This window comes from Coturnix japonica, chromosome 25 (genome assembly GCF_054131305.1).
Source record: "Coturnix japonica strain WE chromosome 25, WE-NBRP24, whole genome shotgun sequence".
Classification (NCBI taxonomy): domain Eukaryota; kingdom Metazoa; phylum Chordata; class Aves; order Galliformes; family Phasianidae; genus Coturnix; species Coturnix japonica.
Window position 1 is genome coordinate 6,879,654 of NC_140687.1, and position 22,387 is coordinate 6,902,040.

The window sequence follows — 22,387 nt, forward strand, 5'->3', positions numbered from 1 at the left end:
CACTCAGTCCTGCACCTCTCAGACATCCAGAGGTGCTCTGGGTTTGTCTCAAAGTGAAACACACCTATTAGCCCTTACAGTCAACAGCACAAACCTTATTGCTGTGTTACAACTACACTGAAAAGAAATTCTATCTACCTTCCTCTTGAAAATCCCCCTTTTTTACAGCCCACGCCTTTTAACACACAGCATCCTCCTTGGAACCATGGACCCAATAGCACTCCAAAACCAATATCTGAGTCCAACTAAGGTCCTTCAAAAAGCTGCTAACATGTAGATTTTGGTGATAATTTGATGAATGGATTTGTTGAACAAATTGCTTTTACTGTGTATCGATAAAAACAGAATCAAAGCTATTTTTATGCCTAGAAACCTAAGTCTTTGGCATGGCTTCCTATGGTGGCTTCTCTGAGGTCTGCAAATGGTTAAGCTCACAGTACAGACTTCTCTACAATGAAGCAGCAGTAAAGGAATCCTTCTGCACTAACATGATACTGATGGAAATCAAGTAGATCCAATGCCACTGCTGTTCTCTCCAGCTTACCTGAAATGAGCTAACGAGCAGGTAAGTTCCTGCAGGAATGGATAGAACCACAGCAGCCACATAATCACAATGCCTAATTCCCTGTGGACATTCAACTAGAAACTAAATGGCCACCAGCCAACATGGGTTTGCATGATTCATATGTAGTGAAAGAAACCCTGTGGCTGGAGTTAGAGATAACACACAGGATGTAAGGAAGAGTTGTTGGCTAAACTTTCAATGCCCAGCACCAAGATGAGTTTTAGCCCTATTTTCATTAACACCATGAATGACCTCTGAGTACTGTAAACAAATCAGCAGCTTCCAGGGCCTACACAGTGCAGCAGTAGCAAAAAAAGCCACTGACTTCCTTGTCTTGGACTCCCACCACAAACAAAACAGGGCTAAAACAAAGGTGAAGCTTTATCTACCAGCAGGGATTTCAGAGTTCATTGCAAGAAATGAGATTAGGATTGCAGGTGTTACATTTAAGGCACAGAGTGTTGAAAGACCAGCCCCTTACCCACACCGTATCACAGACCTCAAGCCTCACCATGTACATAAGGATGTGCATGACATACCATGACACTGAGTCCTGAGCCTTCAAACACTCCTGAACACAAGAAGCAATCGCAGGGAGATTAGACCATTAGAACAAGAAGCCACAGAGAGAAAAGTGAAGGCGTTTTTTGAGTAGCAGCTACAAAGTGCCTGATTACTCCACTTGCTCCCCAAAGACTTGCTTCCTACACCCACACCCCCCCTGCAGACAATGTTTAAATAACTACTGAAGAAAACAATCCCCAAATTCTTCACATAGTTCAAATACTTCACCTAAAAGGAATTTTGATTCTTACACCTCAGACTGCACCAGCCCTCAGCACAACACACACGTTTACACCGTGGTGCCTGAATTGTGCACACAGAAGGCATGGAGCTGCAGAGCTGCTCATGGGCCTGGGACTACAACAAGGAGATGTGCCAGCTCTGAGTATGTTTTCCTGTGAAAAATGCCATGCTGGTCCTCCACTTACTCTTTTAAAGTGCCTTTCCATAGTCTACATGAAAAAGAAGTCCTCCTGCAGCCAAGAGACACGTACCTGAAAACCTATGTTGCTTCTTTCCAGGACTGGAGCTCCAGAATATTTCTACCTTGCCCCAGAGAGACCATATTACTAACAGCAGCAGCCCCCCAGCAGTACTCAGTCAAACCAAGCAGAGAAGCTGTGTGGCTGAATGAGGTCTTCAGGGTTTTAGAAACATCACTCTCCAAAGAGCATCAGTTGCTCTCTGTTACAGTACTGCTATTTATAACCTGGAAAAGCCTTTCCATCCCAGAGAGCCATATCATCTCCTTCCAACAAATGGACTGCAGCCAAACTACTGCAGAAACCTTCCAAGAGAATAGATCAAGCCTTGCATTCCTCAGCAGTGATACTCAATAAAAATCCATTCATCTCCTTGGGATGCAGACAATTCATGTCTCAGATGAACATCCTTTGTGTAGGGTGGCAGGGCTGTATTTGTTTCCCCGAAGACCTTCAACTGCTCAAACGCAGCCATAACAGAGATGAACTCTGAAAGCCCAGAAGTACAGGAAAAACAAATGGCCAGGAACAATTATAACCAAATTATGCTACAAGACTTTCTCTTTCCCTTTCTTTCTAACACCTGACAATCCTTGTATAGGGGTAACAGTAGCAAAAAGAAGTGATCCATCATATAGAAAGAATTAACAGGCTGCACCATTGCTGCTCAAGCTCTCAGCACTGATCTCTGCAAAATATTTTGGGGAAACATAATGCAATTTGGAAAATGCTGCATCTTTCACTACCCCTTTTCATCTTGCTTTTCATCAACGTAACTTCTGAATGCCTAAAACTCTAACAGAACCACCATAGCAGGTACAGCCCTTTCCTGCAGCAGAACACGTTTCCTGTCCCATAAGGTACACTTAGTTCAACAAGACTGGGGACGTTTGCCTAGGGGACTTTGGGACAGTCCCCTACCACTGACAACTTGGGGTCATGAATATGCTCGTATTTCCACAGGGACTGGCCCTACGTGGGTTCCAGCATGATATGTTCAGTCTCATCTGAAGGCAGAAAATAGCATCCAGCCTTCATAGTAATTGTAATTGTGTGTTTCTTACTTAGTGGTATTGCTTTGAAACTTGCTGTGTTGTAGAATCACAGAATCACAGAATTATCAAGGTTGGAAAAGACCTAGAAGATCATCTAGTCCAACCATTACCAATACTTCCTGGCTAAATCATATTCCTCAGCACCACATCCAAGCGTTTCTTGAACACTCCCATGGTTGGTGACTCCACCACGTCCCTGGGCAGTGCATTCCAATGCCTGACTACTCTTTCCGAAAAGTAATACTTCCTAATGTCCAGCCTGAATCTCCCCTGACGCAGCTTAAAACCATTCCCTCTAGTTCTATCACTGATTACACAAGAGAAGAGGCCAACCCCCAGCTCACTACAACCCCCCTTCAGGAAGTTATAGAGAGCTATAAGGTCTCCCCTGAGCCTCCTCTTCTCCAGGATGAACAATCCCAGCTCCCTCAGCTGCTCCTCATACGGCCTGTGCTCCAGACCCCTCACCAGCTTTGTAGCCCTCCTCTGAACGCGTTCCAGGGCCACAATGTCTTTCTTGCAGTGTGGGGCCCAAAACTGAACACAGTACTCAAGGTGCGGCCGCACCAATGCTGAGTACAGGGGGACAATTACCTCTCTGTTCCTGCTAGTAACACTGTTTTTGATGCAAGCCAGGGTGCCGTTGGCCTTCTTGGCCACCCGGGCACACTGTCGGCTCATGTTCAGCCGAGCATCAATCAGTACCCCCAGGTCCGTTTCCTCAACACAATCCTCTAGCCATTCTGCCCCAAGCCTATAGTGCTGCCCAGGGTTGTTGTGGCCAAAGTGCAGAACTCGGCATTCGGTCTTGTTGAACCTCATCCTGTTGGCTTTCGCCCAGCTCTCCAGACTATCCAGATCCCTCTGCAGGGCCTCGCTACCCTCAGGCAGATTGACACTCCCTGCCAATTTGGTGTCATTCACGATCTTACTGAGGGTGCATTCAATGCCCTCATCCAAGTCATCAATAAAGATGTTGAAGAGGACAGGTCCCAGCACTGACCCCTGGGGAACACCACTCATGACTGGTCTCCAACTGGATTTAACTCCATTTACCACCACTCTCTGGGCCCAGCCCTCCAGCCAGCTCCTTACCCAGCCAAGAGTGTACTCATCCAAGCCACGGGCTGCCAGCTTTTGTAGGAGAACAGCATGGGAGACAGTGTCAAAGGCTTTGCTGAGGTCTAAGTAGACCACATTAACAGCCTTTCCTTCATCTATTAGACGGGTCACAGGATCATAGAAGGAGATCAGATTGGTCAAGCAGGACCTGCCCGTCATGAACCCATGCTGGCTAGGTTTGATCTCCTGGTCATCCCACACCTGCCTTGTGATCTCCCTCAAGACAATTCGTTCCATTCCCTTCCCTGGCACCGAGGTCAGGCTAACAGGCCTGTAGTTCCCCGGATCCTCCTTACAACCTTTCTTGTAAATGGGAGTCACGTTGGCAAGCCTCCAGTCTTCCGGCACCTCACCCGTTAATAGGGAGCGCTGAAAGATAACAGAAAGCGGCTCAGCGATCACCTCCGCCAGTTCCTTCAGCACTCTCGGGTGAATCTCATCCAGACCCATGGACTTGTGGCAGTCCAGTTGGAGTAGTAATTCCCTGACCGCTTCTTCAAGAATCACAGGGGGTTCAGTCTGCTCCCCAGACGAGACTACCAGGTCAGAGCGTGGGGAGCCCTGGGAAGGACCGAGACGACTTTTAAAGACAGACGTAAAGAAGGCATTCAGAACCTCTGCCTTTTCCTTACCCTCTGTAATCACATTCCCAGCCTCGTCCAGTAAAGAATGGAGATTCCCCTTTGTCCTCCTCTTACAGCTGATGTACTTGTAAAAGGGTTTCTTGTTTGTTTTTACCCCAGTGGCCAGCTTAGATTCAAACTGGGCTTTTGCCTCTCTGATTTTCCCTCTACACATCTTAACAGCCTCTTTGTATAGAGTTATAGTATATATATAACAAAGAGTTATATATATATATAACAAAGAGTTATATGTAACTCTTTGTTATAGATAATATTAGTAATAGTTTGACATAGTGTGTGATTTTCTGTTTTACCAATGCAGTCTCAAGATTTAGAGTTTTAGGCATTAGCTAGGATGTTGTGTGCTTCTTCTATTTTAGTAATAGATCAGATGTGTATTAAACAGGATTTGATGTAATCCATGCTAGAATGTACAGGAACAGCTCTTTCAGTGTTTTAGTACTGTTTGGTTACGATGTTATTATCCTATTAATTAGCTTTTCTTAATTTGCAAAGACAAAACCTGGATAGGAATCCCAGACAAAGAGATGACCCTGTATCATAGAATAGATACCTCTCTTACATCCAACTAATTGGGATCTGAAAATATAACCATGCATCATTTTAGAGGAAAGTGCACGCTAATAGAACTAAATTTGATAGTTTATTCTGTTTTCCAAGCAGGTGTTCCACTTGGGCTCTATATCACGCACTGGCCATGCGGATGTGGTGTACAACTGGAAGAAATCCTTCAGACCCTGAATGCAGGAGAGAATCTGTGATGGGTGAGAGAGGAAATGTGCACCTTGAAGCAGGGGACGCCCTGCTGGCACTACCTGTTACATCCAACACCAACATGGCTTGCTGTTTCTCAAGGGTCAGTAAGTAATAATGCCCCTAGTGATACTCTAGTACATTTTTCCTCTAACATTGGTTCTATTTGACATGCTATTCCATTAAATTGCGCGATCATTAATCAATTATTAGCCCGGATAACTCAGTCAGTAGAGCATGGTTATGAGCATCTTAAAAGCATTTATTGCACAAATTTTAGTGGTCATTAAAAAATCAATGTATCAGAGTATATGAAAATTGAAGCCTTTTCCAAATCAGTTACAGATTAACACAATGGGACCCTCACAGATTTTTTTTCAGGTTGCAGAAACTTAGGTTGCAGTACAAACATATTTGTTCTTTTTAGTGGGTTTAACAGTAATGTTGTTATGTTGTATTTGACTTGTCTCTTTTTTCACTTTTAGAGTATTGTCAATCAAGGCCCTGATTGGGTTATCATAGTTATGTTATTAATATAAGTAGTGTTGTTATTCTATAGGCAGTATCTTGAAATTGTTGTAATACAAGAAGAATTTTATGGAGCAGCAGCCATGGATCAAGATAAGGAGTTCACAGAGCAGCAGCTACGGAGCAGGATAAAACTACATGAGAACTAATTGAACAAATGAACTGAATTGCTTGTTAAATATGGTTAGTCGGTCGGTAAACTGAGCCTTTTCAGCCTAAAAGAAAACGGGGGAAATGTAGAAAGTGTTTTTTACAGCTAGTTAGCTGAGAAGGGTCGTAAACACGGTGCAGTTAATCAAGCAGCCATAACACCTGCAAGGACAGTGAGAACAACAGGATGCCCTGGGATGGTGAGAAACTAGCCATGGTTCTGGGAACTCAGCAAGGGAGTAGCTTTCAGGATGATAACAAGAAGCTGCAAAGATACTTGGGGATGGTATGTAATTGGGAACCAATGATGAGCTCCACTTTTGCAATATGTATGAGCTAATTATCCGTATTATAAATGTACACGCAGCCAAGGAATAAACGAGATTAGCTGATCATATGTCAATGACAGGTGTGATCGTTTGCTTTTCTCCCGCCGTTCTGCAACAGGTGCTGTTCTTTAGAAAGCTCTGCCTGATTATGCACATCTCTCTGCATAGAGTTGGGCTTCTTTTGACAGAGGGCCCTATTACAATCTTGAAAAAAAACACAGAACATGATAACTGGAAAACTCACGTTGTAAAGCTAGATAACACCAATTTTTAACAAAGCTTGCAGCTGCACTTCCCCACAGAGAGCATGGCAAAGCTTTGATGACAGGGCTTAACAGACTTAGGAAAACTCACTGCAAGAGACTGAATGTGTCTCACTTTGTCCATTCTTCATAGGTGCCCTGCCCGCAGCAGGAGCAGAGCAAGAGGAAGACTGAATCTCCCCAGTACTCTGAGGTACTTTCTCTGAAGGATGTGCAGGGACCCCTGTTGGCTTGCTTACTTCTTGGCTTGCTTACTTCTAGGCTTGTCACCTCTGGACCCACCTCCCTCTGCTGCTGCCTCTGCCTTATGCTTCTGAACAATGAGACCTTGAAATACTTAAGCTCTAGGCCAGCTGTTCAAGGTACATAATGCTGCTAGCAGGCCTGGGTGCTTTTCACAAGCTGGAGGGGCAAAGCAGTGTGTTAGAAACAGCCTTCTAGTGGATACACAGAAACACTTTGCTCTCCCTGCAGGTTTCTGCACTGAAGCTGACATGAACCTAACAGTGGATGAGCAATGGGTATTTCTGAATTCTCCCCATCCCTGATTCTAGGAGGAGCCCAAGCTCCTGCCTTCGATGCCCAACTGTGAATTGGCCCTTTTGCTAAGCTTGTGCCACATGAAAGACTGCAGCCATATTGGGGATGTTTAATGTAAACAGGCACCAAATTACACGACAACACAAGCCATATACTCACATCAAAGCTCTGGACTCTGAGGTTTCTCCATGTCCGTCCTAAGTTTCCACGTAGTTCCCAGAGAGTGGTGCTCAGGTCTTTGCTGTAACAACCCAGAGTGGAGAGCTGATTCCTTCTCTGGGACATTTCTGTAGCTCAGGATGCTTCAGCGTGCACTCAGCTATGACAGTGACTGGGAAGGAATGGGGCTGCTGCATTCCGTGTCTGCTCCTATGAGCAGCTTAAGGTTACAGTGGGGGCATGAGCTCAGGTTGCTGTAGCAGACTGAGCATCGTTTCAGCAGGGTAGATTCAGTGATATGAAAGTTGGTTGCCTTGTTTTACTAACCTGTAATTAGGAGGGCTGCCAATCAAGAAGTTGCTTTTTCCATGCTGGGAGAATTGTGTGCATGTTCCTTTCAAAAAGCTATTTTTTGAATTCTAATAGAAGGGAATGCAATTAAGTAACGTGAGTTTTTGAAAGTAGAAGTTGTCAGTTTCCCTCCATAAAGACTGCTCTTTCAGAAGTTGTGCTCTTGTGAATGTCCACAGCAAGGCCTGTCTCTCTTTCAGGCTCAAGGCTGGAAGTGACAGACTGGAAACCACAGCTCAGCAACAAAGCAAAACGAATGAAGCCCCTCAGGACAACCTTCAAGCCTTTGCTTCAGTAAGCTAGTTAAAAACCTCTGTGGGTTTTGCAAGCTCCTGAGACTAGTTAAGTAATTCTGTGAGGAAAATGCATGATGACATTTTCCTGGAGGGCCTAGGAGAGCTGAATTCCCAAGCTGTGCTGACCATAGGCTACTCTGAAAATCCTGCCATTCGTTATTTCCCCACGTTTGTGGTTTTGAGACTTGCCACGATGCTATGGCAAGCCGTAGTTAACACTAGAGAAGGTAAGGGTTTACACTAACATGCTGGTGTAAGTATTTTCAGGTTTAGATCTGCTTTAGTTGTGGTATCGAAGACCTCAGGCTGCACGTTAGACATTCCTCCTGCATTAGAGGTATTTGCCAAGTTTGTAGAACTGCACAGCACTGACTTAAAGTGTCTCACTGTCCTTAATGTGGTTAGAGTTGTTATAAAATAGTATTTTCATCCGAGGCCTATGAGAAGCAAATGATTCATGGATTTGGTCTGGGGAGGTAGGGAGGTGACTGCAGGCCCTGTGCTGTACTGATACTGGCAAGAGTGGCAATAAGGTGTGAACTTCAGGAAGAAACACTGCATATACAAAATAACAAAACTTAATTTTTAGTCTTTATTATTAAAGCATGTAAAAAAGAGACCAAAAAACCCACAAAACTAGTGGGATATGTGATCTTGTTTCTGTGAAACAACCACATGAGGCTGCTTTAATGGCAGTGATTGCCATTCTCAGTGAGAACTCCAGGTTTTGATCACAGTTTTGATGAAATTTTACTCTTCCTGTGCTTCAGCCTTGAAAAACAGTCACTCACAAATGTATTTACTGCCAGAAGCGGTGACACAAGTAAGAAGGAGGATATTTCTCTCTGGTAAAATGAGACTTGTAGAGGTCTGGTAGAGAGACATGATCAAACTTTTAGTTGCAACTCCATATATTCCATTTGAAAATCTGCAAGTCATGTATTTATGTCAACTGAAAATGGAGTCATAAAGAAAGCAAATAAATGATATATTTTTTTTTTCAATCTTGAAACCTATTCTTAATTTTCATTGTTAAAATGGGAAGCATAGCTGCATCTTTTTCATTTAGAGTAAGCCAAAAGGAATTCTTTCAGCATTATCAATAGAAACTAGCTGTTAATCCAGCTGAGGATTAACAGACCATGTGCATGAGATACAGTGTGAGAGCTTCAGACTGGACCAGGAACAAGCAAAACTGTATTTAAGCATACACATTGGCTGCATAGGGAAGCAAGAGTGTAACATCAAAAGCACCACCTCAGCTCCAGCTCTCCAACCTAGACAGAGCTGGAGCTGCTATAGTCTCTACCTGCAACTGCCCAGTTCTCTTCAAAGCCCTGGAGCAAGCAATGCAGAAACATGCTATCTGCCCAGCCAGATTTCCCAGCTTGTAAACACATCAGCTGCAAATCAGGCGTAGTAAATCACCTGTGGATACTGATAGGACAAGGGGAATGGTTTGAAACTAAGGCAGGGGAGGTTTAGGTTAGATATTAGGAGGAAGTTTTTCACACAGAGGGTGGTAACTCACTGAAACAGGTTGCCCAAGGGGGTTGAGGATGCCCCATCCCTGGAGACATTCAAGGCCAGGCTGGATGTGGCTATATCCAGGGGGGTTGAAACTAGATGGTCATTGTGGGCCTTTTCAATCCAGGCCATTCCATTCTATGATTAAAAGATTCTATGACCAGACAACACGCAGCACACAAGCCTTTACTGCCATTGTTACTCTTCAATAAGCAAAATACACACAGTGATTTAATAGGGGAAAAATAAAGACTGCAAAAAGAGAGCTTCAGACTGCCATTTTGTACCTCAGAGCTGCAAGGATTGTGAGCTAAATTATCCAGCCGTATTGTTATGTCAAAGGAAAGGTGAGTCTTTAGCAGACTAACCCAAATGCCAATGCTTACGCAACACTTAAGCCACACTTAAGCCCTTACTTGAAAATCTTACTGTGCTACGTGGATCTAGTACTGGGTAAGAGAAGAGGAATCACCTCATGCAGACAGCAACAGGAATAGCAATTGCTCAATGGTTCTTAGAGAAAGCTCCAGATTATCAAAGAGAACACACTGAGAATATGAGGAACTGTGACAGGAAATACCAATTTCTGAAGAAAAATAAAAATTAAATGGAACTATTTGTTTTTAACAGGAATGAATTTAAAATATTATTCAAAATCACCCATATTAAAGATTTAATAAACAGTATGAACAAAGGTGGAGGGGGGGAGGGGAAGATGGGAAAACTGAAGACAGAAAGCTGACAACTGGTTTAGTAACAGGTTAAAAACGCGTGCTTTGAGATCCCTATTAAATAATACCCACAAGTAGGGCAAGAAATAACCCTGCAGACGGTTATCCCCGTGACTATTCCAAAGGCAACGGCCCCAGGACACACCGTTGCCAACCGCTTTCTGAGGCAGCCGAGCCTACAGACGCGCACACTCCTGCTCTCCGCAGGTGTGTATCCTCTTGATATCGCTTACTATCGCTTAGTATCGCTTAGCATCGCTTAATATCGCACGTATAACGCATACGTGGGGCTCCCGGCTCCGGCTGGGAGCCTGAGGCTGCCCTGCAGCCTGTGGGTTGGGCCGCGGCTTCCTGAGCGTGCGCCGTGTTTCCGCGTCCTGCTCGGGGCTCGGCCTGGCAGAGTTTTGAGACAATATGAAGAAGATGCTCAGCTTCGTAAAGAAGAAAAAACGGGATCCGCCGCCCGGCAGCGCCGCCTCGGCGTGCTCCGCCGGTGCGTACGAGATCTGCCGGAAGGAGCTGACCAAGCTGCACCGAGGGGCCGCCGCCGGAGACCTGGCCCTGGTGCAGCAAGGACTGAAGAAGCACGACATCGACGAGCGCGACAAGGCGCAGCGGTAAGGGCGGCGGGCCGGGCCGGGATCCCCGCTGCATGACCTGGGCACAGAGGGCTGCTGTTAACGGGGGCCGCGCGTGGCTGGGACGGCCGGTAGAGGCCGCTCCGATGTGCCCTCCCGGCCTGGATCCCTCGTAGGGCTGCTCGGCATTCCTCCGAGCTGGGAGCTCTGTTGGGGGCTGGTGAGAAAAGGCAGCGATAAGGCTGCTGGCTTCATGAAGGCTTTATTGCTTGCGAAGCTGATGGTGGTTCCTTTAGGTTGTCATATTCCCCAGTGCTTGGTAACGGCTGCTTTTGGGTGAGGAGGGGCTCCTGCACAAAGTTGTGTTTGTTACAGTTAAATTACTCATTCGAGCTCTTTGCGGTACACTGTGCTAAATAAATAATAAATACAGTGCTCAGATCAATATTGTCAGGCTTCTATTCGGAGGTGAAGGATCTTGTATACTTATTTGGGAATTTCTCAGTGGGGACAGTCACCCTCGAGTTGTTCCATGTCTGTGACAAGGCATGATGAGTTATTTGACGTTCTGCCTGTTATTTCGTCCTCATCTTCTCTGCCTTGGAGGAAGCTGGTCTTATGGAGGGTACTCATCAGCCTGCCCGTGATGGGAGCTGTTAGGACAAGAGGGAACAGCCTCAGCTTGCACCAGGGGAGGTTCACGTTGGATGCTAGGATAAGCCTCTCCAGAGAGTGGTTGTGCAATGGAATGGGCTGCCCAGGTTGGTGGTAAAGTCACCGTCCCTGGAGGTGTTCAAGAAACATGTAGATGTTGTACTAAGGGACATGGTTTGGTGCACGCTGGTAATGGAATAAGCTTGTTTTTATTTTATTTTGTTTATTTTGGGAGGTAATTGGGATAAAGAAATGCAATTTGCCCTGTTCATGTACCACAGAGTGAAAATATTTATTTAGCTGTCTGTTTCAATTTACACGTTTCACTTTTAGGACACCACTGCATCTTGCTTGTGCAAATGGACGTGAGGATGTCGTTACGTTTCTAGTAGAAAACAAGTGTAAGCTAAATCTTTTTGACAGTGATAACAGATCTCCACTGATGAAGGTAAGTAGAACATACTATGTTGCTGCAAGTAGGAATTATTGATTATGTATTAAATGATGTCTTTCCAGATTCTTTAAGTAAGTCTGTGTAGAAGCATGCATGCTGTAATCAGTGTGGCTTTGGCATGTGCTAGCTAATCTTGGCAGATGCTTTTATATTCCAGGAATGGGAAGTTGTAGTAGTAGTGACACAGTGAAATATGACTGCTGGAAATTTTACCTTTTTTTTGTGTGTGTGTGTGTGTGTGTGTGTTGTTTCCAGGCAGTACAATGCCAGAAAGAAAGATGTGCAGTGATCCTGCTAGAGCATGGTGCTGATCCGAACCTGGCAGATGCTGGTGGCAACACTGCCCTTCACTTGGCTGCTGTAACTCCTAACACATTTCTAGCAGGGATGTTAATTGAGCACAGTGCCCGTATCAATGCTCAGAATAAGGTACATTTCGAGATTCAATAGAGAAGTTCAAAAAGTTGCATTGATATTTTTATTGTAGATTTTTTGTTTGTTTCTTTTGATTTTTAACTTGAATTATTTCTGTTCTTTCAGGACGGATGTACTCCTCTTACTCTTGCTATCTCTGAAAATCACAAAGAAATGGTAGAGCTCCTTCTTAAAAAAGGAGCTGATGTTCACACTCGAGATCCGTGTGAAAGGTGAGGAGATGGTCTAAACTCTGCAGGTCACCTTAGTTGTCTTCAGGTTGGACTGATGGGAGGGATGGGAATGAGCATTGAAGTAGAAAGACACAGAGAAAGAGCCCGTTGAGTGACTGGCGAAAGCAGGTCTCAGCTTGGCAGGTGACATGCATTATTGCATGTTTTCTGCATTGAGAACTGCAAGAAAACATTGTTTCTGGTAGCCGCTGTGGCAGGAAAATTGCTATTGTGCCAGCAACATTGCTGTTATGCCAGAGAGAGTTTTTCAAATTGATGCCAAGTTTGTATGCAAGTGTTGTTAATATAGAAGCTTTTTTTTCTGTTCATAAAGTGATTTTCTTTGAGATTGAGCAAATGGGAATTAAAATAATTACAATGTCTGACTAAATTGTATGGTTTGTCTTGTATTTTGGATGCTGTAGAACCCCACTTATGACTGCAGCGGCCGGTGGGGAGCTTAAGTTGGTAGAAATGCTTCTTCGCTATGGTGCTGAAATTTTCCATAAAGACGTTAATGGATGGACAGCTGAGGACTATGCTATTCTTCATGGAAATGCTAGGTAAACTTTTAAATTTATTGCTAGGTTTTTAGTTATCAGTGTTGAGTTTGAACCTTTTTGGTAACAGCACCAAGTTTAACGGTGCTATTTTGAAGATGTGTTCATTGACATCTTCTCACGTATACTGTTCATGTGTCTGGTGTTAATTTGAAAATTGAGAAAAGGGCTTCTGCTCAAAATTCTCTGTAAGATTTCAAGTGTTTGTTTCTAAGCTGATGTCTGCCTGCTATACACTATTAATATATGTCTGTAGCCCACCGACGCAGAAGTTCAACTTGAAAAACTGAAATGTTTGTAAATTCTTCTCAAAACAGAACCCTTGTTATTACTGTCTTCAGTTCCACTGACCAGGAACCACCTGTTTTGTTTCAGAGGAGATCTAGCTGTTATTTCTTTTGTTAAATTACTAAGCAGTTTAACTCCTCCTACACATAAGTATTTTACCCATGGGTGTTCATTCATAAGAGTGGTTGTATTTGTAAAAACTGGACTGCAAAGGGTACCGAGCAGAAGTAAATAACTTCATAGATCTGGATGTGCATCTATAAAATAGATGTGTCCATTATATTTGAGTATGTTACGGTTTGCAAAAAGTAGAGTATGTTACACTTACTGAATATGAAAATTGTTTTGGCTATGGTTATGTTTAGGATGGATAGTATAAGGCTCTTATTATCCCATTAAGTGTTTATGTAGCTATGGGATTATTTTTCCCAAATGCATTTCCTTTTTTGCTCTCCGTAGTCTTAGTAAAACACTGGCAGAATATGCAGACCATGAGAACGCAGGGGAAGCTTCTGCAGGTGCTAAAGGAGGCATCCCTGTGCCAGTGACTCCTCACCAGGCAAGAGCTGCTGGCTTTACGTTGGGTGCAGCTGCTTCGAGCAGAGGAGGTAGGATACTTAACTGTGGTAGAGCTAATGGGCAGAATCGTGGTGGCCCCTTCCTTAGGTTGGTTTGCATCTTTTAAATTCACCGTGCTCAGTGTGGACTTCAGTGGAAGCATCAGGTGGACTGTAATAAGAAGTGTTATGAATGTGTTTGCTTGCTGCTAGTTTACACTGCATCTCCACAGGCTGTGGGGACAGTTGTGATTTGTGTGCACTACATCCATCTGCTCATACAGTTGTCACTTTCAGCACATCAAGTTGCCCATTTATTTAAATTGTCCCTTTAGCAATGGGGGAGGAGGGAAGAGAAGAAACAAAATAGGTTAAAGTAGCCTTGTTTTATGGGTGTGCAATTTTTCTTAGAGATGCTCATTTAGATTGTTGTTCAGAAAATCCAATTGCAAAAGCTGTAGTTTCATCCCAAATAGTAGTTTTATCTTCTGTAGCAGCGAAGCAGCAGATGAATTGCAAGAAGATGCATCTTTTGTTGATTACCACTGGATTTCTGTCACTTTGTTTTAATTTTAATAGTTTCACCTGCATAAAGCTCCTTTTTTGGGAGACATAATTTCTCACCTTCAATTACAATTGCTTTTGTTTGTGTTGTGGAGACGTAACAAAAATTGTCTTGGAAAAATAACTTCATAAGCAACAACAGTACATTGTTTGTATATACCGTATCTTTTTGGACATGGTTTGATTTATAATCAAATAATGTTTTTTTCAATTACTTTTATTTAAAAAAGAAAAAAAAAAAACAACTGAGAAAGACTTTGTGATCCAGAAAAACTGTTACATTTTCTCATTGCCTTGTAAATAAAAGAAATACATTCCTTCAATGAATTTGTAAAATCCAGGCAGCGTTTATAAGCTCAAATTGCCCTAAATGAATCTTAGAAAGTTGCTATTTTAGTATGAATGAGATTGCCTTGCAGTTTACGTTTCAAGCCCCAACGTACGAGGTTTTATTTGTTCCTTATTTTTAAGGGTTTTGTGAGAATCATGTGTCAGATGGGCAGCAGACTGTTCAAACACAAGTCATTACTTTTTTATTATAAAGACTGAGAAATATGATCAAAGAATACATGGCATATTTTTTCTTCCTGGACTTATCCCAGATGGAAGTATAGATTTTAGACCCAAGTGATGTTGCCTTTGACTTAGGAGCAGTTACTTTGAACTAGAGAGTGGTTGAAAAAGTTTCTTCGTAGCTTGGTTTTGAAGTTTTGTTTGCTTGTTTTTCAGTGGGGCTCGATACAGTTGGTTTAATCATTGAAATACTTTTTTTTATCCAAATCCACTCAGTTGCTACCTTCCATGCACATAGATAGTTGCTCTGGTACCCCATTGTAAGGACTAACAGGCCTGGGTTAATTTAAAATATGTGATTTGAGGGTTTCTTCTTCCAAGTAGAGGGTACATTTAGACTAGATATCAGGAAGAAATTCTTTACTGTGAGGGGGATGAGACACTGGAACAGGTTGCCCAGAGAGGTTGTAAATGCTCCCTCCCTGCAAGCATTCAAAGCCAAAGGTGCATGGGGCTTTGAGCAACCTGGTCTAGAGGGAGGTGTCCCTGCCTATAGCAGGGAGTTGGATTTAGATGATATTAAAGGTCTGTTCCAACTCAAACCATTCTGTGATTCTCCCTGTGCTCAGTCTCTTAAAGATGACACCAGCATGAGGAGTAGGAGGGAGCAGAGAGAAAGTTCAGTAGCGTAGTAGAAACAATATTGGAATTAATTCTGCAGTCTCTGATTGCATCCACACCCTGAATCATGAGAGTCCTTTTAATATGCCACAGTAACAGTCTTAAAAGTGTCCTTTAGAGAAGCCGGGATGTTGAGAGAGAGACCAGAGAAATACCCACTTTGGAATTCTTTTATTGTCTTTTGCTCTTCTGTTTTATTTTTCTGCTATCTAAAATTTTGACCTTATCCTTTCTGCTACTTTTGTACTTTCTAATTAGAAGAGGAGATTCTGAAGAATGTTGAACAGGTCAGCATTTTTCAACAAGTTTGCTCATGATTATTTGGATGTCAGAACATGAACCCTTTTATTAATCACGTACAGATTGGCTTCCAGAACATATTGAATGACCGATCTCTTAGATTTTAAGTAACAATTTATTTTTGAGGAAAACAGTAGTTGTGCTATTTCTGTTTCTAGTATGTTTGCAGTGACAGTATGTTTGGCCACTGCAGCACATACTAGTGTATTGTTCAGCGTTTCCCTGAGTCATTTGCAATTGGACTTGATAATCTTTTCCAACCTTAGTGTTTCTATGATTAGAGGAATTGTCTCAGCATTGTAAAACTCTTTACAAAAGTAAATTATCACTTCTGTGTGATTTTTATCTCCTGAGGTCAGATAAAACTTTTCCTGTATTCCCTCTTAAGGAAACAGAGAAAAGCCAGAAGGGATGAGAAATCATCTTGAGGTTCTTTTCAACCCAAGCCATCCTATGATTCTTTTAAACTTTCTCTTAAGTGTATGTTTCTGATAGTAGCTGTTTTTCCACAGCACTGCATGTGTATGTGATAAAATCCATGTAAGTAGGACAACCTTCTGCTCCAGAGAAAAGTAACAGATTTATTGTGAAAGAATTTGATGTCAAGGTAGTGTTCCACAGTTTCTCTTTTGACACACAGATGTACACATGCACACAAATGCATGTCATAGTCACAGCGCATTCTCCCAGTGCTGTAGCTTTGTGTGTGTGCTTTTTGTATTTTCCAAACTTGTGAGATTCCGCATTTATTCTGATGTCATTGTTGTCTGTCCTTTCCATGCCTTTCCCTTAATGGATATAGAAATGCAACGGTCCCCTGAGCAGACTCTGAGAACAGGAGAATCGAGTGAAGGTATTCATTCTGCACAGCAGTATTTTAAATACCACACATGTCTTGTGATACACAAATACTTATTCATCATAGGTGCTTATTATCTTGCAGATCTGTATCTTGATGATTTAAGATCTATGAGTTAGAGTGGATTTGGGGCAGCTTTTGTTTCTTTGCATGTTTTGCATGAGTCCCTTATTACTGAATTCAGCATTTGCTTTTATCACTTGTGATAGTGTTGGTTTTGGGGTTGTTTGTTTTGTAATCTGTTCTCCTCTTGCTCAGAAATGGTGATATAGGCTTCAGTTAAAGTGGAAACGGGTCCCTGGAGACTAGATCTCATTTCTGTGTCAGTGCATCATGGCTGTGGTTTTGGTCTAGCTGAAAGCTATCTCATCAAATTCCTGTCTCACCTTCTAAAGGATAGCAGGATCATTGGCAGTGTTTATATGTTGAAAGCAAAAGTGTAGGTAATTTAATGAGCTGTTTTCCTTACTTCTAGTGGTACTCATTGAAGATGTAACTGAAGTCGTTCGTCCAGAGTTTAACTGTTCCACACAGCAGCAATTTTCTGTTCTGCGTGGAAAGTTAGCAGATAGAGTCATAGTACTGAGTTAGTTATTTAGCTTTACATACAGCAGGATTCCATTAGCATTTAAGAATATTCTGTGTTTTCTGTAGTGGAAAACATCAAAAATCAGATTGTTAGCATTTGAACCATTTAAGATGCCCTCAGATGGGAAGTTTCAGCCTCTAGCTTTTTTCTCCATGAGATTTCTTTGAACATTTATACTGTACTGCATCTCAGAAAGCTGTGTTCAGATCAGGGAATATTCTCGCATACTGTGTTTAGGAAAGGCAAAATTTGTACACTCATTTGTAGGTTGTTAGTAGTAACCCTTCTTTTTGTTATAATATTTAACAGTTCAGAAACTTCAGGAATTATGATTTCTATGTGGAGATCAGATATGTCTGTTTTCCCTTCTGTGCTGGGAATCAGAAAGTCCTTCTATTATGTTTTAGTTGTTAAGAGGTGTTAGCGCTTCAAAAATTGTGTTCCTAGACTGCAGTTTTCATTAGAACGGTGACCTGAAGGATTTACTGCAGGGCGCTCTCATCAGGGTTGCTAATGATCTGAAGTAAGAGCGATTGTTGGATATGCTTCAGCACAGAGCTGGCATTCAGAGGGACTTCAATGAGCCAGGGCAATAGACTGGCAGGCATCTTAAGAAATCCATCGGGGGCAAATACCAAGACCCATTTGGGGTGAAAAAGCCCCTTCCTACAAAACATGATGGGACTGCACGGCAGGGGAGCAGCTCTGCTGAGAAAGGACACAGACCTGTCAGAAGGCAAGCTGAGCATGAGGCAGCAGGGTGCTCTGGCAGCTAAGGGCTGCAGCTTGCACTGTGCTAAGAGTAGCAAAGCCAGGAGACTGAGAGAAGCGATTGTCAGCCCCTGTTTAGCACTCATTTGACTGTGCCTTGGCTGTAATTTTGAGTTCCTTCTACGTGAGAGGTCGATGGATCAATAGCAAGCTAATTCTCTAGGGAGCCATCATATTTGTGAAGGAGTATTTGCCCTGTGAGAGAGGGCTGAGAAAGTGGACTTACTCAGCCTGAAGAAGAGGCAGCTTTGAAGGGCCCTAACTGCAGCGTCCAATGCAGATAAGAAGACAAAGCCAGATGCTTCCCTGTGATACTTGACAGGAAGCGAAGATGGCAAGAGGTATAAATGGAAGCAAGATGGTTTCTAGCTGGAGATGAAAAGTGTTGCCATGATAAGGATGGCAAAATAGAGAAGTTGTGAACCTTCTCTTGGAGGTGTTCAAGACTAGACTGAATAAAACCCTGACCAACTTTTCCTGACCTCAAAGCTGAGCTGGCTTTAAGTAGTTGGTTGAGAGACTTCCAGAGATCCCTTTTGACCTGACCTATCCTATAGTCTTAGGTGTGAGTTACTACCTTCACTGAACTGATAAAAACTTGGGGGTGTAGTATAGCATGCCCTGCTAATGCTCCTTTTGTCTCAAGTATATCATTTTTTGATTCACTGTAGAGAAATGCTGGTGATTCTTCTAGCTAGGGATAACCTATAGCTCCTGAGTATGCTTTTTGATTTTCTTTGTATTTATAAATATACTTTATATTTATTTATAATCCATAGCAAGGTACGGCAGCAAAAAATGGTAGATATTGTAGATATGTCTGATTTGTTTTTCAGTATAATTTGAAAAAGCATTTGTTTTGTAAATACTTTCCTTCATGCTGTTCTTATTGAATTGGCCACTTCAGCTTCTGTACTCTTATGAGCTGTTTTCATGTTAAATGTCTGTATTGGTTAATTTTTAGTATGCAAAATCTAATCTCAACATGTCGATTTATATTTGAACAGCAATGGATGACTTTTTCGAAGGATACTCAACAAGGTGAGTCTTATAAAAATACCAAATGCTTATTTGAGGAATTATTTGAGAGGACCAGTACTTACTTTTCGTTGTTTTTGAAGTTCTGAAAAAGAGGGCAGTAATGGCACCTGGAATAATTCTGAGGAAGAAGAACTGGATTTTACAGCCAAGGTATGGTGCCTTTATGGGAAAATAGTTGTGTAAAATAAGTGATTTGAAGGCAATTTCCTATGAGATAGAAGGAAACTCTTTTTCCAGCCAATTCTTTTTTTTTGTTTTTTTTTTTCCTCCTTAAGAAGAGTCTCTCATCTGCCAACCTTTCTTCTGCTGTAAGTTTTTCCTAAAAATTGTTGCTTTGGCAGAACATGCAGTAGATTTGTGGTTTGAGGCAAAAGAGTAGATATTAAGATAAACTACCACATTGTATTAGTTGTTCATTGAGTGAGATTTGCCAACCCTAGGAATTGATAAGTTAATAAATAACCTGTTCTGTTCTCTTTCAAACTTCACAATTGTTTCCCCTAATTTACATGATAGGATGATTAATGAAAAAGAACACGATAATGAAAAAGAACATTTATTTATCAAAATCTAGTGAAATTGTTCATCACCTGGTTCTCTTTCCTTCCTCGCTAGGTTCCTCAAGTGTTCGATACTTGAGTTGCTCAAATAATTATTTTTTCTTTCTTTTTTCCTTCTGTGGGATGACATTCCGTGCTTGTATATAATCTCACACTGCATGACTATCTTCATTTTTTGAATATTTGGATTTTTCTCTTTATAAGCTCCATGTGCTTATCCTGCTGTTTTTATGAATGTTCCAAAGGATTACCAGTTTTTTCAATGGCGTCTGGAGTATTTAGTCTGTTGCACTGGGATTCTGCAGTGATTAGGAACTTTAGTTTGTTAGTTCAGCACACTCTGTAATGCTGGAGATGTAAGCATGTGTACTTTAAAATTTTTTCTATTTCCTTACATTGATTTTAGGGGAAGTGATTCAAATTTCTAGCATTATTTTGAAATTTACAGATATTTCACTAAGTGGAGTTATATTGACTAATTTATTCTTCAAGCTTCAGGAACTTTAATTGATACTTGAGTTGTGCATACTTACAAGTAAGTAATCGCGAGTGTAGTTGTATTTTACCAATGGATTAAAATACCTTTTTAGAATTGTTACGCATTTACAGATAGTTTTGAATAGTCACTGACTTGTACACAAGAGGAGAGGAATGTTTGTAATTAAAGTTGAAGGATCTAGCAAGTATCTGAGTCCTTTCAAAAGGGGACAGCCTGGTTGTATTTACTGTTCAAGATTTGATGTAAGTAAAGGATTTGCTTTAAAACAAAAAAGCAAACAAAAACAGATCAAATAATTCTTTTAAAATGTGTTTTTATTTGCAGAAGCCACAGAAGCCAAACTTGACATCGTTAATGAATGTTCCCCAAAAGTTCAGAAATACTGGTAAGTTATTTGGAAAGTACTTCATAATACAATGACATACAAAAGTAAACTTACTAAGTAATTTCATTTCGGTTTTTGTTGTTGTTGTTTTCACTTGGCTGTAGTAATTGAGGAAAGTAGTGTTATAAGAACAGAACAGATGGTCATGTCAGAATAAAATAAGTAAGATAATGGAAATGACCATACTGAGTCCCCTCCTAAGCCTTTGTGTCTGATGTGTCCTTCTCCCATCCTGCCCTTACCTGGCTTCTTTTCCATACAGTCCCAGATGACTACTTTCCTGTGTTTTTAATGGGTAAAATGCCTGCTGCTATTTATATAACCCATTTGATTCATATTCCTCTTTCCCTTTCTCATGCTTTAAGGTGGTGGTGATAGTTCTAGAATTGAAATTCCTAAGTCACAGAAGAAAAGCCTCAAACAAAAAAAACCAACAGGTGCAAATCTGAGCAGAGGAGAATGTGGAGAGTTGTTGAAACAAGATGTCTCAGATTCAGGCAACCTTGAGGAAGATGAATTGGTGGAAGAGGAAGAAGGGCAGTGCAAAGAGGTACATAATAAATTCCATGAAACACTAAAACAAGAAAGTGAAAACCTGGGCCTAAATAGATATGAGAAAAATCTATGGGCAGCATTTCCCTCAAGCACAAAAGTAAGTGTACAGGGATGATTCAATTGGAAGAGTTTGTTAAGGGTAATACAGGTAAGCGACAGTAAACTATTTTCCTGTTAATACTCAATCACGTATCTGTATTCAATCATTGTATTTTGATACTGAAAACATCTTGTTCATAGCCAAACTCAGACATTATTTTCAATATGTTTATTATGAGATTGGAGAGTTTTGGAAGGAGAAAGACAGGAAACTTCATTCTTTCTGGAATCTGTGCACTTTCTGTTATGTAAAACTGAGGGAATGGATAATAATCCATTAGAAGTTGTAGCCATTTAGTAGAATTCATCAGGTAATGACTGGAAATGAAGAAACAAAAGGAAGTTTTGAATGAAATTGAGGGCAGGAAACTAGTGAAATTGTGAGATATGTAGGCAGAAAGAAGACTTTCTGAAAAATATCAATGAAACTGCATTTAGATTGACACAAGGAAGTGCTTCTCAGAGGTTTTGCAAAGCCAGAGATGAGGTTTACAACATGAGGCACTGCAGTTTAATTGTGCAGATTCCCACTAAAAATTGTAGGCCTTTAGAAACCATGTTGCACTTTGCTTCATTTAAGTCTTACCCAAGAAAACCGTTTTCCAAGTTGTTAATGGGTGGTGAAGTAGATATTGATTTCTGTGCTTTTCAGCTGTTTTCGTCAATCTGTTTTAGAAGGAGTCACCTAAATGGAAAGAAGAACAGGAGAAGGAAGATACTAGAAGGAAGCTGCAAACAACAGTTTTGGGGGATGTGAAACATTCTGTTTCTAGTAATAAACATCAAGTCCGTAAAGTTTCAGAAGACACAGCTTATGCGAGAAGTGAGTTTAAATATGATCCTGATTGCTCCTCTATAAGTATTAATGTTCAGTAAATAAAGTAAAATGATGATTATCCTCAAAGATGATAAACTTTCCTGTTACCTGTGAACCCTAGCCTGCTGTGGTAGAGAAGGTCTGCAGCTTTTGTTTTTTTTCGTTCTTACCTAACGGTCACAAATGGTGGTGCTGGATTCCTAATGATTACGTATGATGCAAGTTTCTTTATTAATTTTGTTGCTGTATTCTCCTATATCTGAACAAAACAAGTAGGTAGTCTAGTGTGTCTTGTGTGTGGCACTGCTGATTCCCTTTCGAATGGGTACTGTCAGATTGAAAAGCTGTGGTATTTCA

General features: G+C 41.6%; 1 protein-coding gene across 3 annotated transcripts; it reads left to right on the top strand.

Annotated features, from left to right (window-relative positions):
• Window positions 1-4,882: 4,882 nt before the first annotated feature.
• Window positions 4,883-20,561, top strand: LOC146756859 (uncharacterized). Of its 3 annotated transcripts, XM_085523841.1 has the most exons (13): window positions 5,201-5,288; window positions 5,745-6,149; window positions 6,589-6,648; window positions 6,717-6,817; window positions 7,706-7,799; window positions 11,625-11,739; window positions 12,001-12,174; window positions 12,286-12,392; window positions 12,818-12,955; window positions 13,700-13,848; window positions 16,658-16,708; window positions 19,082-19,115; window positions 19,196-19,327. In XM_085523841.1, exons 2-13 carry the CDS (start codon window positions 6,115-6,117, stop codon window positions 19,296-19,298), a joined length of 1,161 nt encoding a protein of 386 aa, XP_085379967.1. In that variant the 5' UTR covers window positions 5,201-5,288; window positions 5,745-6,114; the 3' UTR covers window positions 19,299-19,327. The 3 variants fall into 3 exon arrangements, with proteins under 3 accessions (XP_085379969.1, XP_085379968.1, XP_085379967.1); XM_085523843.1 differs by lacking the exons at window positions 5,745-6,149; window positions 12,818-12,955; window positions 13,700-13,848; window positions 16,658-16,708; window positions 19,196-19,327 and adding an exon at window positions 20,499-20,561 and having other exon boundaries at window positions 4,883-5,288; XM_085523842.1 differs by lacking the exons at window positions 5,745-6,149; window positions 12,818-12,955; window positions 13,700-13,848; window positions 16,658-16,708 and having other exon boundaries at window positions 4,886-5,288; window positions 19,196-19,265.
• Window positions 20,562-22,387: the final 1,826 nt, after the last annotated feature.